We start from the raw sequence: 16,729 nt of genomic DNA, 5'->3' as shown, positions 1-16,729 counted from the left end.
AACTATCAGCCGTCAACAAACTGTTACGATCAGTAGGCTCCCTGTAAAGATCAGTGTATAGAACATTATCTTCACACAAGATCAGAAGATCAAGGAAACTGATTTGACGTGTATCAGATTGCATAGTAAATCTCAGATGCTCAGAACAGGAGTTAAGAAAAGCATGGAATGCCTGGAGCTGTTTGGCATCACCATAGAACAAAAATATCATCAATATACCGTTTCCAAATAATGATGTGAGGCAAAAAAACATTTTTGAGAGGATTGAAAATAGACTGTTTCTCCATGTAACCCACATACAAATCTCACAGACCTGTAACTTCTTCTTTACTCTGTATTAATGGCACCTGTTTGAACTTGTTATCAGTATAAAAGACACCTGTCCACAACCTCAAACAGTCACACTCCAAACTCCACTATGGCCAAGACCAAAGAGCTGTCAAAGGACACCAGAAACGAAGATCACGCAAGATCTCACCCCCCCCCCCCCCCCCCCCCATAAATACTACCTCCATTAGCCCGACTAACCGATGCCCCACATTGACTCTGTACCGGTACCACCTGCTGCTACTGTTATTTTCACAATCATTTTTCTGTTTTCTTTTTCTTTTCTTTCCTTAACGATTGTTTACCTTATACCTATTTTTTTACTTAAAATTGCACTGTTGGTTAGGGCATTTCACTGTAAGGTTGTTATATTCGGCGCACGTGACAAATAATAAACTTTGATTTGAGACCATGTCTCTAGGCTGGGCAAAACTAACATGGCAGTGTACGCCTTAGAAATAAATAAAGATCTCCTCCATTCCTGTCATTATTCTCAGAGCTTGTGATATCTCACTTCTCAAAATAGGGCTACTTAATGATAGATCCCTCACTACCAAGTTAGTTATAGTTAATGAACTAATCACTGATCATAACGTTTATGTGATTGGCCTGACTGAAACATGGCTTAAGCCTGATGAATTTACTGTGTTAAATGAGGCCTCTCCTCCTGGTTACACTAGTGACCATATCCACTGTGCATCCCGAAATGTCGGAGGTGTTGCTAACAGTTACGACACATTTCAATTTATAAATAAACATTTTGAACACTGCGTTTTTGTCTTTTGAGCTTCTAGTCATGAAATCTATGCAGCCTACTCAATCACTTTTTATAGCTACTATTTACAGGCCTCCTGGGCCGAATACAGAGTTCCACACTGATTTCCCTGAATTCCTATCGGACCTTGTATTCATAGCAGATAATAATCACATTTTTGGTGACTTCAATATTCACATGGAAAAGTCCACAGACCGACTCCAAAAGGCTTTCGGAGCCATCATCAACTCAGTGGGTTTGGTCCAACATGTCTCCAGATCAATGCATTGCCACAGTCATATCCTGGATCTAGTTTTGTCCCGTGGAATAAATATTATCGGTCTATATGTTTTTCGGACCACCATCTTACTATCGGACCACCATCTTATTATGTTTGCAATTGAAACAAAAAATCTGCTCAGACCAAACCAAGTATTATCAGAAGCCATGTAATAAATTCTTGAACACCCCAAAGATTCCTGGATGCCCTTCCATACTCCCTCCACCTACCCAAGGACATCAGAGAACAAAACTCAGTTAACCACTTAACTGAGGATCTAAATTTAACCTTGTAACACCCTAGAGAGAAGATGGCTTTCACTTCAGCGATGAATTTATTAACTTCGAGAAGAAAAGATCATGGTCATTAGAAAGCAAATTACGGACTCCTGATTGAATCTAAGTATTTCTTCAGTTGTCCTGAGTCTTCACAGAACTTCCAGGTTCCAGGAATAAAGGAAACGCTCAAAATGTTTTCATCTGCACACCTATCACTCCAGTGTTAATTTGCTAAATTGTACTTTCTAGGCTACTATGGCCTATTTATTGCCTTACCTCCTTATGCCATTTGCACACACTGTATATAGACTTTTTCTATTGTGTTATTGACAGTACGTTTGTTTATTCCATGTGTAACATGTGTTGTTGTTTGTGTCGCACTGCTTTGCTTTATCTTGACCAGGTCACAGTTATAAATGACAACTTGTTCTCAACTGGCCTACCTACTACTACTATATATATATCTATATATATATCTATATATATATATATATATATATATATATATATATATATATATATATCTATATATATATATATATATATAGATATATAGATATATATATATAGATATATATATATATACTCTGAGTCTTGGAGAAATATGCAGATTCAAAGAGGAGTCCGTAATTTGCTTTCTAATATATATATTTTTTAGAAAGGAAATTACGGACTCCTCTTTGAATCTGCATATTTCTCCAAGACTCAGAGTATACACATAACTGCCAGGATGTAAGATCAATGGAGACATTCAAGTTTTTTAATCCTGTATCTCTTCACACATTCACGAAAATAGTAAATGGCTTCCAGCTGCCTACTGGACCCTATTCCAACTAAACTACTGACAAAGCTACTTCCTGTGCTTGGCCCTCCTATGTTGAACACAATAAATGGCTCCCTGTCCTCCGGATGTGTACCAAACTCACTAAAAGTGACCATAATAAAGCCTCTCCTGAAAAAAGCCAAACCTTGAACAGGCAATTATAAAAGACAATCGGCCTATATTGAATCTCTCATTCCTCAAAAAATGAACAAATTAAAAGCTGCAACTTCCTGAAGACAAATAATGTATATGAAAAGCTTCAGTCTGGATTTAGACCCCATCATAGGACAGAGACTGCGCTCGTGAAGGTTGTAAATGACCTTTTAATGGCGTCAGACCAAGGCTCTGCATCTGTCCTCGTGCTCTTAGACCTTAGTGCCGCTTTTTGACACCATCGATCACCACATTATTTTGGAGAGATTGGAAACCCAATGGAAACCCATTGGTCTACACAGACAGGTTGTCTGTGTATTGTTTTCACTATATATTTCACCTCTTGGGGATGTCATTCGAAAACATAATGTTAACTTTCACTGCTATGAGGATGACACAGAGCTGTACATTTCAATGAAACATGGTGAAGCCCCAAAATTGCCCTCACTGGAAGCCTCTGTTTCAGACATAAGGAAGTGTATGGCTGCAAGCATTCTACTTTTAAACTCGAACAAAACAGAGATGCTTGTTCTAGGTCCCAAGAAACAAAGAGATCTTCTGTTGAATCTGACAATTAATATTGATGGTTGTACAGTTGTCTCAAATAAAACTGTGAAGGACCTCTGTGTTACTCTGGACCCTGATCTCTCTTTTGACAAACATATCAAGACTGTTTCAAAGGACAGCTTTTTTCCATCTGCGTAACATTGCAAAGATCAGAAATGTTCTCTCCAACATTTATGCAGAAAAAGTAATCCATGCTTTTGTCACTTCTAGGTTACACTACTACTGCAATGCTCTACTTTCCGGTTACCCGGATAAAGCACTAAATAAACTTCAGTTAGTGCTAAATACGGCTGCTAGAATCCTGACTAGAACCAGAAAATGTGATCATATTTCTCCAGTGCTAGCCTCCCTACACTGGCTTCCTGTCAAGGCAAGGGCTGATTTCAAGGTTTTACTGCTAACCTACAAAGCATTACATGGGCTTGCTCCTACCTATCTTTCCGATTTGTTCCAGCCGTAGATACCTACACGTATGCAGGACACTGGAGAAATACTCCAGATATAACAGACTGACCCTAGCCCCCGACACATAAACTACTGCAGCATAAATACTGGAGGCTGAGACAGGAGGGGTGAGGAGAAACTGTGGCCCCACTGTAGCCTTGGAGATCTGCTGTTGGATCTGACAACTAATCTTAAAGGTTATACAGTCATCTCAAATAGAAATGTGAAGGACCTCAGCGTTACTCTGGACCCTGATCTCTCTTTTGACAAACATGTCAATAATATTGCAAGGGCAGCTTTGTAAAATTGCAAAAATCTGAAACTTAAAGAAATTGATGCAGAAAAGCTCATCCATGCTTTCGTCTCGTCCAGATTAGACTACTGCAATGTTCTACTTACCGGCTACCCACATACAGCACTAAATAAACTTCAGTTAGTGCTAAACACGGCTGCTAAACTCTTGACTAGAATCCAGTCAAGCTTCCTGTTAGGGCAAGGTTTTACAGCTGACCTACAAAGCATTACATTCTCAGCATTACTTTCTCATACCCATCTCTCCGATTTGGTCCTGCAGTACATACCTACACGTACACCATGGTCACAAGACACAGGCCTTTTTATTGCCCCTAGAATTTCTAAGCAAACAGCTGGAGGCAAGGGCTTTCTATAGAGCTCCATGTTTATGGAATGGTCTATCTATCCATGTGAGAGATGCAGACTCGGTCTCAACCTTTAAGTCTTTACTGAAGACTCTTCAGTAGGTCTTATGATTGAGTGTAGTCTAGCCCAGGGGTGCGAAGGTGAACGGCAAGGCACTGGAGCAACGAACCACCCTTGCTGTCTCTGCCTGGCCGGCTCCTTTCTCTCCACTGGGATTCTCTGCCTCTAACCCTATTACGGGGACTGAGTCACTGGCTTACTAGTGCTCTTCCATGCTGTCCCTAGGAGGGGTGAGTCACTTGAGTGAGTTGAGTGGTGTGGGAGCTGTGCTTTGTCAAAATGCCGGGCAGCTACGGTCAGTCTATTTCATCTGGTGTAATTCTCCTGTCTTATCTGGTCCTGTGTAAATTTAAGTATGATCCCTCTATTTCTCTCTCTCTCTCCATCTCTCCCCCTCCTCCCGGAGGAACTGAGCCCTAGGACAATGCCTCAGGACTACCTGGCCTGATGACTCCTGGTTGTTTCCAGTCCACCTGGTCATGCTGCTGCAGGAACCCTGACCTGTTCACCAGATGTGCTACCTTGTCTCGGACATGGTGTCTTCAATTCTCTCTCTCTATTGCTCTCTCTCTCTACCACACCTGCTCTCTCGACCTCTGATTGCTCAGCTATGAAAAACCAACTGACATTTACTTCTGAGGTACTGACCTGTTTCACCCTCTACCACTGTGACTATTATTTGACCCTGCTGGTCATCTATGAACAATTGAAAATCTTGAAGAACGATCTGGCCTTAATGGCCATGTCCTCTTATAATCTCCACCCCTCGCAGCCAAAAGAGGACTGGCCACCAGGTTCCTATCTTTCTAGGGAGTTTTTCCTAGCCACCGTGCTTCTACATCAGCATTTCTTGCTGTTTGGGGTTTTAGCCTGGGTTACTGTACAGCACTTTGTGACATCTGCTGATGTATAAAGGGCTTTATAAATAAATGTGATTGATAAACACAATGTGCTACAGTAGGTTTGAGGTTGGGGAAAAACTAAACTAAAGCAAGAACACAAAATATTCACACAATAGTTAAAACCCTTAAGGACCTTACAGTATAGCTGCAGAAACAACACCAAATGTGTCTATGCAAAGTGTTCATGCTTGCCATCAAAGAGCGTGACATTTACAAGTAATTTATTTCATTACGGCTTGGAAGTTACAGGGATTCAGCTGGGACTTTGTGGCATTTTGATTTAATTACTGTCTGTTTAGTGTTTCATTTGCAGACATTGATATAATCCTGTTACCAAAGAGGTTACGAGAAAAAATATAGAAAATCTGGAAATGATATGCCTTGTCAATTAAAAAAAGTTCATGGTGGAGGCTGATATCAGTTGATGCCCTTCTAAGTGATTGTTTCTGTGTATAGATAAACTGCTGATGGTATTGTGTCATAGGAGCATAGATAGGAGGGTCATTTCAAGGAAGCAGTGATGTAGTGGTATGAAAAACGTGTGTAAACGCTGTTCCTGCTTCCCTGTTCGTGAATAAAGTTCCCTATATTTATAATGCATTCCTGGATAGGTGGGTAAACGCTTGAGTAATATGATAATAGTTATATAAGAAAGGTGTTTAAACTGAATTCACATGTGCTTACCCTCCACTGCACCGCTAAGGGAAGGTGTGTTTACCCTCCACTACACCGCGAAGGGAACTGACTGTGTCAACTGGGGTGTCCTGCACGCCACAAGACTGTGTTAGTCCACTGTGGTAGAGCCTAGGTCAGGACAACTCTGGTCCTGGAGGGTTTGCATTTATTATGGATCCCCATTAGTACCTGCCAAGGCAGCAGGTGTTAGGTGAACAATAGGTAGGTAAAGAAATAAATAAAACAACAGTAAAAAGACAGGCCATATACAGTAGAGGCTATAAAAGTAGCAAGGATACATAAAAACACTGGTTAGCCAGGTCGATTGAGGTAGTATGTACATGTAGGTATGGTTAAAGTGACTATGCATATATGATGAACAGAGAGTAGCAGTAGCATAAAAGAGGGGTTGGCGGGTGGTGGGACACAATGCAGATAGCCCGGTTAGCCAATGTGCGGGAGCACTGGTTGGTCGGGCCAATTGAGGTAGTATGTACATGAATGTGTAGTTATAGTGACTGTGCGTATATGATAAACAGAGAGTAGCAGCAGCATAAAAAGAGGGGTTGTGGGGGGGTTCACAATGCAAATAGCCATTTGATTACCTGTTCAGGAGTCTTATGGCTTGGGGGTAAAAACTGTTAAGCCTTTTGGTCCTAGACTTGGCTCTCCGGTTCCGCTTGCCATGCAGTAGTAGAGAGAACAGTCGATGACTGGGGAGGCTGGGGTCTTTGACAATTTTTAGGGCCTTCCTCTGACACCGTCTGGTGTAGAGGTCCTGGATGGCAGGCAGCTTAGCCCCAGTAATGTACTGGGTCGTACGCACTACCCTTTGTAATGTCTTGCGGTCAGAGGCCGAGCAACTGCCGTACCAGGCAGTGATGCAACCAGTCAGTATGCTCTCAATGTTGCAGCTATAGATCCTTTTGAGGATCTCAGGACCCATGCCAAATCTTTTTAGTTTCCTGGGGGGGGAATAGGCTTTGTCGTGCCCTCCTCACTACTGTCTTGGTGTGTTTGGACCATTCTAGTTTGTTGTTGATGTGGACACCAAGGAACTTGAAGTTCCCAACCTGCTCCGTGTCTATGAGAATGGGGGCGTGCTCGGTCCTCCTTTTCCTGTAGTCCACAATCATCTCCTTAGTTTCGGTTACAGTGAGGGATAGGTTGTTATTCTGGCACCACCCGGCCAGGTCTCTGACCTCCTCCATATAGGCTGTCTCGTCGTTGTCGGTGATCAGGCCTACCACTGTTGTATTGTCAGCAAACTTAATGATGGTGTTGGAGTCATGCCTGGCCATGCAGTCGTAGGTGAATAGGGAGTACAGGAGGGGACTGAGCACGCACCCCTGGGGAGTTCCAGTGTTTAGGATCAGCGTGGCAGATGTGTTGCTACCTACCCTCACCACCTGCGGGCGGCCCGTCAGGAAGTCCAGGATCCAGTTGCAGAAGGATGTGTTTAATGTGTTTAGTCCCAGGGTCCTTAGCTTAGTGATGAGCTTTGAGGGTACTATGGTGTTGAACGCTGAGCTGTAGTCAATGAACAGCATTCTCACATAAGTGTTCCTTTTGTCCAGGTGGGAAAGGGCAGTGTGGAGTGCAAAAGAGATTGCATCATCTGTGGATCTGTTAGGTTGGTATGCAAATTGGTTTTCTGGGATAATGGGGTTTATGTGAGCCATTTCCAACCTTTCAAAGCAGTTCATGGCTATGGACGTGAGTGCTACAGGTCTGTAGTCATTTAGGCAGGTTGCCTTTGTGTTCTTGGCACAGGGACTATGGTGGTCTGCTTGACACATGTTGGTATTACAGACTCAATCGGGGACATGTTGAAAATGTCAGTGAAGACACCTGCCAGTTCGTCAGCACATGCCTGGAGCACATGTCCTGGTAATCCGTCTGTCCCTGCAGCCTATATTGACCTGTTTACTCACATCGGCTACGGAGAGCGTGATCACACAGTCGTCCGGAACAGCTGATGCTCTCATGCATGCCTCAGTGTTGCTTGCCTCGATGCGAGCATATAAGTGATTTAGCTCGTCTGGTAGGCTCGTATCACCGGGCAGCTCACGGCTATGCTTCCCTTTGTAGTCTGTAATAGTTTGCAAGCCCTGCTACATCCGACGAGCATCGGAGCCGGTGTAGTACGATTCGATCTTAGTCCTGTATTGACACTTTGCCTGTTTGATGGTTCATCGCAGGGCATCGCAGGATTTCTTATAAGCTTCCGGGTTAGAGTCCCGCACCTTGAAAACGACAGCTCTTACCTTTAGCTCAGTGCAAATGTTGCCTTTAATCCATGGCTTCTGGTTGGGGTATGTACGTACGGTCACTGTGGGGACGACGTCCTCAATGCACTTATTGATGAAGCCAGTGACTGATGTGGTGTATTCCTCAATGCCACCGGAGGAATTCCGGAACATGTTCCAGTCTGTAATAGCAAAACAGTCCTGTAGTTTAGCATCTGCTTCATCTGACCACTTTTTAATAGACCAAGTCACTGGTGCTTCCTGATTTCTGCTTGTAAGCAGGTGTTATGTTATGTGGGGAGATCTCATGGGGATTGGTGTAGCTATGTTATGTGGGGAGATCTCATGGGGATTGGTGTAGCTATGCTTAGCTCAGTGGGATTGGTGTAGCTATGTTATGTGGGGAGATCTACGGGGGATTGGTGTAGCTATGATGTGGGGAGATCTCTTGGGGATTGGTGTAGCTATGCTTAGCTCAGTGGGATTGGTGTAGCTATGCTTAACTCAGGGGGATTGGTGTAGCTATGCTTGGCTCAGGGGGATTGGTGTAGCTATGCTTGGCTCAGGGGGATTGGTGTAGCTATGCTTGGCTCAGGGGTCAGACCATGCAAAATGGTTTCATTTCCATGTACTCTAATTTACTTGGACTGATTTATCTAATTTCTCTACTGTCTTTTTAATTTTCTTTAGGCACAAGTGTCTGTTATACTGTAAGCTACAGACGTTCAGTGGGGTAGGCTCCTACAAGGCTACTACCAGGATATAATACAGTTATTTGAGTCCGTGGACTCATATTTCAGAGGATGAATGAATGAATTCAGATATTTAAATGACCTCATGGTGTCGTCATCGATTAGATTTACAACAAAAAATGTATTCCCTGTATTCTAGCCTGTGTCTGAGGAGTTCCAGAATGGGGAGGGCTTTGGCTACATCGTGGCGTTCAGAGCCAATGGGACGCGAGGATGGAAGGAGAAGATGGTGACATCAGCAGATTCCACTATGTACAAGTACAGAGATGAGACCTTCCCTCCCCTCACCCCCTTCGAAGTGAAGGTGGGAGTGTACAACAACAAGGGAGACGGACCCTTCAGTGGTGTGGTCACTGTGTACTCTGCAGAGGGGGGTGAGTTATTGCACTCGCACATCAAATCAAATCAAATGTATTTATATAGCCCTTCTTACGTCAGCTGATGTCTCAAAGTGCTGTACAGAAACCCAGCCTAAAACCCCAAACAGCAAGCAATGCAGGTATAGAAGCACGGTGGCTAGGAAGAAACCTATAGAGGAACCAGGCTCTGAGGGGTGGCCAGTACTCTTCTGGCTGTGCCGGGTGGAAATTATAACAGAACATGGCCAAGATGTTCAAATGTTCATAAATGACCAGCATGGTCAAATAATAGTAATCACAGTGGTTGTCGAGGGTGCAACAGGTCAGCACGGCTAGGTGGACTGGGGACAGCAAGGAATCATCATGCCAGGTAGTCCTGAGGCATGGTCCTAGAGCTCAGGTCCTCCGAGAGAGAGAGAGAGAGAAAGAGAGAGAGAGAGAAAGAAAGAATTAGAGAGAGCATACTTAAATTCACACAGGACACCGGATAGGACAGGAGAAATACTCCAGATATAACAGACTGACCCTAGCCCCCCGACACATAAACTACTGCAGCATAAATACTGGAGGCTGAGACAGGAGGGGTCAGGACATCTAAGGACTTCTTTGCAGGGGTTGGGAAAGTCAAAATTATTCAAAGGGAAGTCGCTCCTTCAAGTCGCCTTACAAATTATATCATTTCTGAAGTCACGTTGCTGACGAAAGCCGAGATGCTGCAACATTAGTACAAAAGGTGTGAGTTCTACTGTAACGTCCTCAGTTCTACTGTCACGTCCACAGTTCTACTGTCACGTCCTCAGTTCTACTGTCACGTTCTCAGCTCTACTGTCACGTCCTCAATTCTACTGTCAGTTCTACTGTCAGTTCTAATGTCACGTCCTCAGTTCTACTAGTTCTCACAAGTAAAAAGCAAAGGCAAAACATCACATCTTAGTTCTCGGTCCAGGGGCCCCCTGGTTTCAGGTTTTGTTTTTTGCCCAAGCACAACACAGCTGATTCAAGTAATAAATGCATGATGATGAGTTTGTTATTTGAATTAGCTGTGTAGAGCTAGGGCAAAAACTAAACGTGCACCCAGGGTGGGCCCCAGGACCGAGGGGTCGGGGCCCCAGGACCGAGTTTAGAAAACCCTGCTCTAGAGCAGGTCTGTCGAACTCATTTTTCCCCGTGGGCCGCATTCGGTATTCAACGAGGTCCAGAGGGAGACACTGAAAATGTGTTATTTTTCCTCGCTGTATAAATCTGCCAAAAATAGTCCTCTAGTTATCATTTTGTGATTTTGTCTACTCCCTGACTGTCTAGCTTTCATTGATGTGATTATTAGCGAGCTGGAAACTGTTTTACTCAACCCACCAAATGTTTGACAGCCCTGGTCTAGTGGTTAATTTGTTGATGTTTAAAATGTTAGTCAAGAAGAAGTACCCTCTATACACTGACAATGTGTCCCTTTATGTAATCTATTTATCCTCTGATCTCCCCTGGGATTCAGATACTATTCACTGTACTGTATGACTAATCTACTATGAAAGTAATCATGAAAAAAACACTTGATGAAACATAACAACAATACTGATTAACTGTAGAGATCTACTGTTATCAATATGTACTGGTCTACTGTTAGCAATATGTACTGATATACTGTTATCAATATGTACTGGTATACTGTAGAGATCTACTGTTATCAATATGTACTGATATACTGTTATCAATATGTACTGGTATACTGTTATCAATATGTACTGGTATACTGTAGAGATCTACTGTTATCAATACGTACTGATATACTGTTATCAATATGTACTGGTATACTGTAGAGATCTACTTTTATCAATACGTACTGATATACTGTTATCAATATGTACTGGTCTACTGTTATCAATATGTACTGGTCTACTGTTATCAATATGTACTGATGTACTGTTATCTATATGTACTGGTCTACTGTTATCAATATGTACTGATATACTGTTATCAATATGTACTGGTATACTGTGGAGATCTACTGTTATCAATACGTACTGATATACTGTTATCAATACGTACTGATATACTGTTATCAATATGTACTGGTCTGCTGTTATCAATATGTACTGGTCTGCTGTTATCAATATGTACTGGTCTACTGTTATCAATATGTACTGGTCTACTGTTATCAATATGTACTGTTCTACTGTTATCAATATGTACTGATCTACTGTTATCAATATGTACTGATATACTGTTATCAATATGTACTGATATACTGTTATCAATATGTACTGATAGACTGTTATCAATATGTACTGATCTACTGTTATCAATATGTACTGATTGACTGTTATCAATATGTACTGATATACTGTTATCAATATGTACTGGTATACTGTTATCAATATGTACTGGTATACTGTTATCAATATGTACTGATATACTGTTATCAATATGTACTGGTATACTGTAGAGATCTACTGTTATCAATATGTACTGATCTACTGTTATCAATATGTACTGATAGACTGTAGAGATCTACTGTTATCAATGTGTACTGATAGACTGTTATCAATATGTACTGATTGACTGTTATCAATATGTACTGATAGACTGTTATTAATACGTGCTGATCTACTGTTATCAATATGTACTGATAGACTGTTATCAATATGTACTGATCTACTGTTATCAATATGTACTGATAGACTGTTATTAATACGTACTGATCTACTGTTATCAATATGTACCGATAGACTGTTATCAATATGTACTGGTCTACTGTTATCAATATGTACTGATAGACTGTTATCAATATGTACTGATCTACTGTTATCAATATGTACTGATAGACCGTTATCAATATGTACTGATAGACTGTTATCAATATGTACTGATCTACTGTTATCAATATGTACTGATAGACTGTTATCAATATGTACTGATATACTGTTATCAATATGTACTGTTCTACTGTTATCAATATGTACTGATCTACTGTTATCAATATGTACTGATAGACTGTTATCAATATGTACTGGTCTACTGTTATCAATGTGTACTGATAGACTGTTATCAATATGTACTGATATACTGTTATCAATATGTACTGTTCTACTGTTATCAATATGTACTGATCTACTGTTATCAATATGTATTGATAGACTGTAGAGATCTACTGTTATCAATATGTACTGATAGACTGTTATCAATATGTACTGATCTACTGTTATCAATATGTACTGATATACTGTAGAGATCTACTGTTATCAATATGTACTGATAGACTGTTATCAATATGTACTGGTCTACTGTTATCAATATGTACTGGTCTACTGTTATCAATATGTACTGATAGACTGTTATCAATATGTACTGTTCTACTGTTATCAATATGTACTGATATACTGTTATCAATATGTACTGTTATCAATATGTACTGATAGACTGTAGAGATCTACTGTTATCAATATGTACTGATAGGCTGTTATCAATATGTACTGATTGACTGTTATCAAAATGTACTGATTGACTGTTATCAATATGTACTGATTGACTGTTATCAATATGTACTGATAGACTGTAGAGATTTACTGTTATCAATATGTACTGATAGACTGTTATCAATATGTACTGATAGACTGTTATCAATATGTACTGGTCTCACTTGTTATCAATATGTACTGATTGACTGTTATCAATATGTACTGACAGACTGTTATCAATATGTACTGATAGACTGCTATCATTATGTACTGATAGACTGTTATCAATATGTACTGATCTACTGTTATCAATATGTACTGATAGACTGTTATTAATACGTACTGATCTACTGTTATCAATATGTACTGATAGACTGTTATTAATACGTACTGATCTACTGTTATCAATATGTACTGATAGACTGTTATCAATATGTACTGGTCTACTGTTATCAATATGTACTGATAGACTGTTATCAATATGTACTGATCTACTGTTATCAATATGTACTGATCTACTGTTATCAATATGTACTGATAGACCGTTATCAATATGTACTGATAGACTGTTATCAATATGTACTGATAGACTGTTATCAATATGTACTGATCTACTGTTATCAATATGTACTGATAGACTGTTATCAATATGTACTGATATACTGTTATCAATATGTACTGGTCTACTGTTATCAATGTGTACTGATAGACTGTTATCAATATGTACTGATATACTGTTATCAATATGTACTGTTCTACTGTTATCAACATGTACTGATCTACTGTTATCAATATGTACTGATAGACTGTAGAGATCTACTGTTATCAATATGTACTGATAGACTGTTATCAATATGTACTGATATACTGTAGAGATCTACTGTTATCAATATGTACTGATAGACTGTTATCAATATGTACTGGTCTACTGTTATCAATATGTACTGGTCTACTGTTATCAGTATGTACTGATAGACTGTTATCAATATGTACTGTTCTACTGTTATCAATATGTACTGATATACTGTTATCAATATGTACTGTTATCAATATGTACTGATAGACTGTAGAGATCTACTGTTATCAATATGTACTGATAGGCTGTTATCAATATGTACTGATTGACTGTTATCAATATGTACTGATTGACTGTTATCAATATGTACTGATTGACTGTTATCAATATGTACTGATAGACTGTAGAGATTTACTGTTATCAATATGTACTGATAGACTGTTATCAATATGTACTGATAGACTGTTATCAATATGTACTGGTCTCACTTGTTATCAATATGTACTGATAGACTGTTATCAATATGTACTGATCTACTGTTATCAATATGTACTGATAGACTGTTATTAATACGTACTGATCTACTGTTATCAATATGTACTGATAGACTGTTATCAATATGTACTGATAGACTGTTATTAATACGTACTGATCTACTGTTATCAATATGTACTGATAGACTGTTATCAATATGTACTGGTCTACTGTTATCAATATGTACTGATAGACTGTTATCAATATGTACTGATCTACTGTTATCAATATGTACTGATAGACCGTTATCAATATGTACTGATAGACTGTTATCAATATGTACTGATCTACTGTTATCAATATGTACTGATAGACTGTTATCAATATGTACTGATATACTGTTATCAATATGTACTGTTCTACTGTTATCAATATGTACTGATCTACTGTTATCAATATGTACTGATATACTGTTATCAATATGTACTGTTCTACTGTTATCAATATGTACTGATCTACTGTTATCAATATGTACTGATATACTGTAGAGATCTACTGTTATCAATATGTACTGATAGACTGTTATCAATATGTACTGATAGACTGTTATCAATATGTACTGATATACTGTTATCAATATGTACTGTTCTACTGTTATCAATATGTACTGATCTACTGTTATCAATATGTACTGATATACTGTAGAGATCTACTGTTATCAATATGTACTGATAGACTGTTATCAATATGTACTGATCTACTGTTATCAATATGTACTGATCTACTGTTATCAATATGTACTGTTCTACTGTTATCAATATGTACTGATCTACTGTTATCAATATGTACTGATATACTGTAGAGATCTACTGTTATCAATGTGTACTGATAGACTGTTATCAATATGTACTGATATACTGTTATCAATATGTACTGTTCTACTGTTATCAATATGTACTGATCTACTGTTATCAATATGTACTGATAGACTGTAGAGATCTACTGTTATCAATATGTACTGATAGACTGTTATCAATATGTACTGATCTACTGTTATCAATATGTACTGATATACTGTAGAGATCTACTGTTATCAATATGTACTGATGTACTGTTATCAATATGTACTGGTCTACTGTTATCAATATGTACTGGTCTACTGTTATCAATATGTACTGGTCTACTGTTATCAATATGTACTGGTCTACTGTTATCAATATGTACTGGTCTACTGTTATCAATATGTACTGGTCTACTGTTATCAATATGTACTGTTCTACTGTTATCAATATGTACTGTTCTACTGTTATCAATATGTACTGTTCTACTGTTATCAATATGTACTGATATACTGTTATCAATATGTACTGATATACTGTTATCAATATGTACTGTTATCAATATGTACTGATATACTGTAGAGATCTACTGTTATCAATATGTACTGATAGGCTGTTATCAATATGTACTGATTGACTGTTATCAATATGTACTGATTGACTGTTATCAATATGTACTGATTGACTGTTATCAATATGTACTGATTGACTGTTATCAATATGTACTGATAGACTGTAGAGATTTACTGTTATCAATATGTACTGATAGACTGTTATCAATATGTACTGATAGACTGTTATCAATATGTACTGGTCTCACTTGTTATCAATATGTACTGATTGACTGTTATCAATATGTACTGACAGACTGTTATCAATATGTACTGATAGACTGCTATCATTATGTACTGATAGACTGTTATCAATATGTACTGATTGACTGTTATCAATATGTACTGATTGACTGTTATCAATATGTACTGATAGACTGTAGAGATTTACTGTTATCAATATGTACTGATCGACTGTTATCAATATGTACTGATCGACTGTTATCAATATGTACTGATAGACTGTAGAGATCTACTGTTATCAATATGTACTGTTATCAGTATGTACTGATGTACTGTTATCAATATGTACTGATAGACTGTTATCAATATGTACTGATTAACTGTAGAGATCTACTGTACATTACTCACTGTGCAATCAACACCGCATTATGCGGCTTTTCTACAAGACACACAGGAGGCAACTAGCAGCAGTTATAGTGTGACTGCATTTTGTGTGTCTGTGGGGTTTCTAAGGTTGATTGGAGTGTGTGTGTGTGTGTGTGTGTGTGTGTGTGTGTGTGTGTGTGTGTGTGTGTGTGTGTGTGTGTGTGTGTGTGTGTGTGTGTGTGTGTGTGTGTGTGTGTGTGTGTGTGTGTGTGTGTGTGTGTGTGTGTGTGTGTGTGTGTGTGATCCTCTACAGAGCCCAGAGAGGCCCCATCTGAGGTGAAAGCTTCCAGCATTTCCTCTTCGGAAATCAAAGTAACTTGGAGGCCACCCAACCCTGGCCCTGGGAGACCACGGGGATACGAGGTGTGTGTGTCCATTATACCATTTTTCATTAGATAAATATTAAATAAAACTAATAAATGTAAATACTAATAAAAGACAGGTTTTTAAAGAGACAATGTCTTCTTTTGTCAGGTGAGCTACAGGAAGGACAGTGAGCAGGAGGAGTCAGGGAACCGGAAGAAGACAGTGGGGAACGAGACGTCTATGGTGCTGACAGGCCTGGAGGGGAACAGTATGTACCTCATCACAGTCAGAGGCTTCAACAGTATCGGCCAGGGCCCTGCATCGACCGCTAGCACCGCCAAAACCAAGAAAGACCGTGA

General features: G+C 39.5%; 1 protein-coding gene across 1 annotated transcript in view; it reads left to right on the top strand.

The window, feature by feature from the left end:
• The window catches only part of LOC109879957 (contactin-5), a 611,325-nt gene that overhangs the window by 578,567 nt on the left and 16,029 nt on the right, over positions 1–16,729 (top strand). Inside the window, exons 19-21 of the mRNA XM_031791310.1 lie at positions 9,064–9,298; positions 16,318–16,427; positions 16,539–16,725. Of these exons, the coding sequence (XP_031647170.1) occupies positions 9,064–9,298; positions 16,318–16,427; positions 16,539–16,725 (532 nt within the window). The remainder of the gene's footprint in view (positions 1–9,063; positions 9,299–16,317; positions 16,428–16,538; positions 16,726–16,729) is intronic.

This window comes from Oncorhynchus kisutch, linkage group LG15, assembly GCF_002021735.2.
Source record: "Oncorhynchus kisutch isolate 150728-3 linkage group LG15, Okis_V2, whole genome shotgun sequence".
Taxonomy (NCBI): Eukaryota; Metazoa; Chordata; class Actinopteri; order Salmoniformes; family Salmonidae; genus Oncorhynchus; species Oncorhynchus kisutch.
The sequence above is the reverse complement of the archived record's forward strand: the minus strand, read 5'-3'. Positions and strand labels throughout refer to the sequence as shown.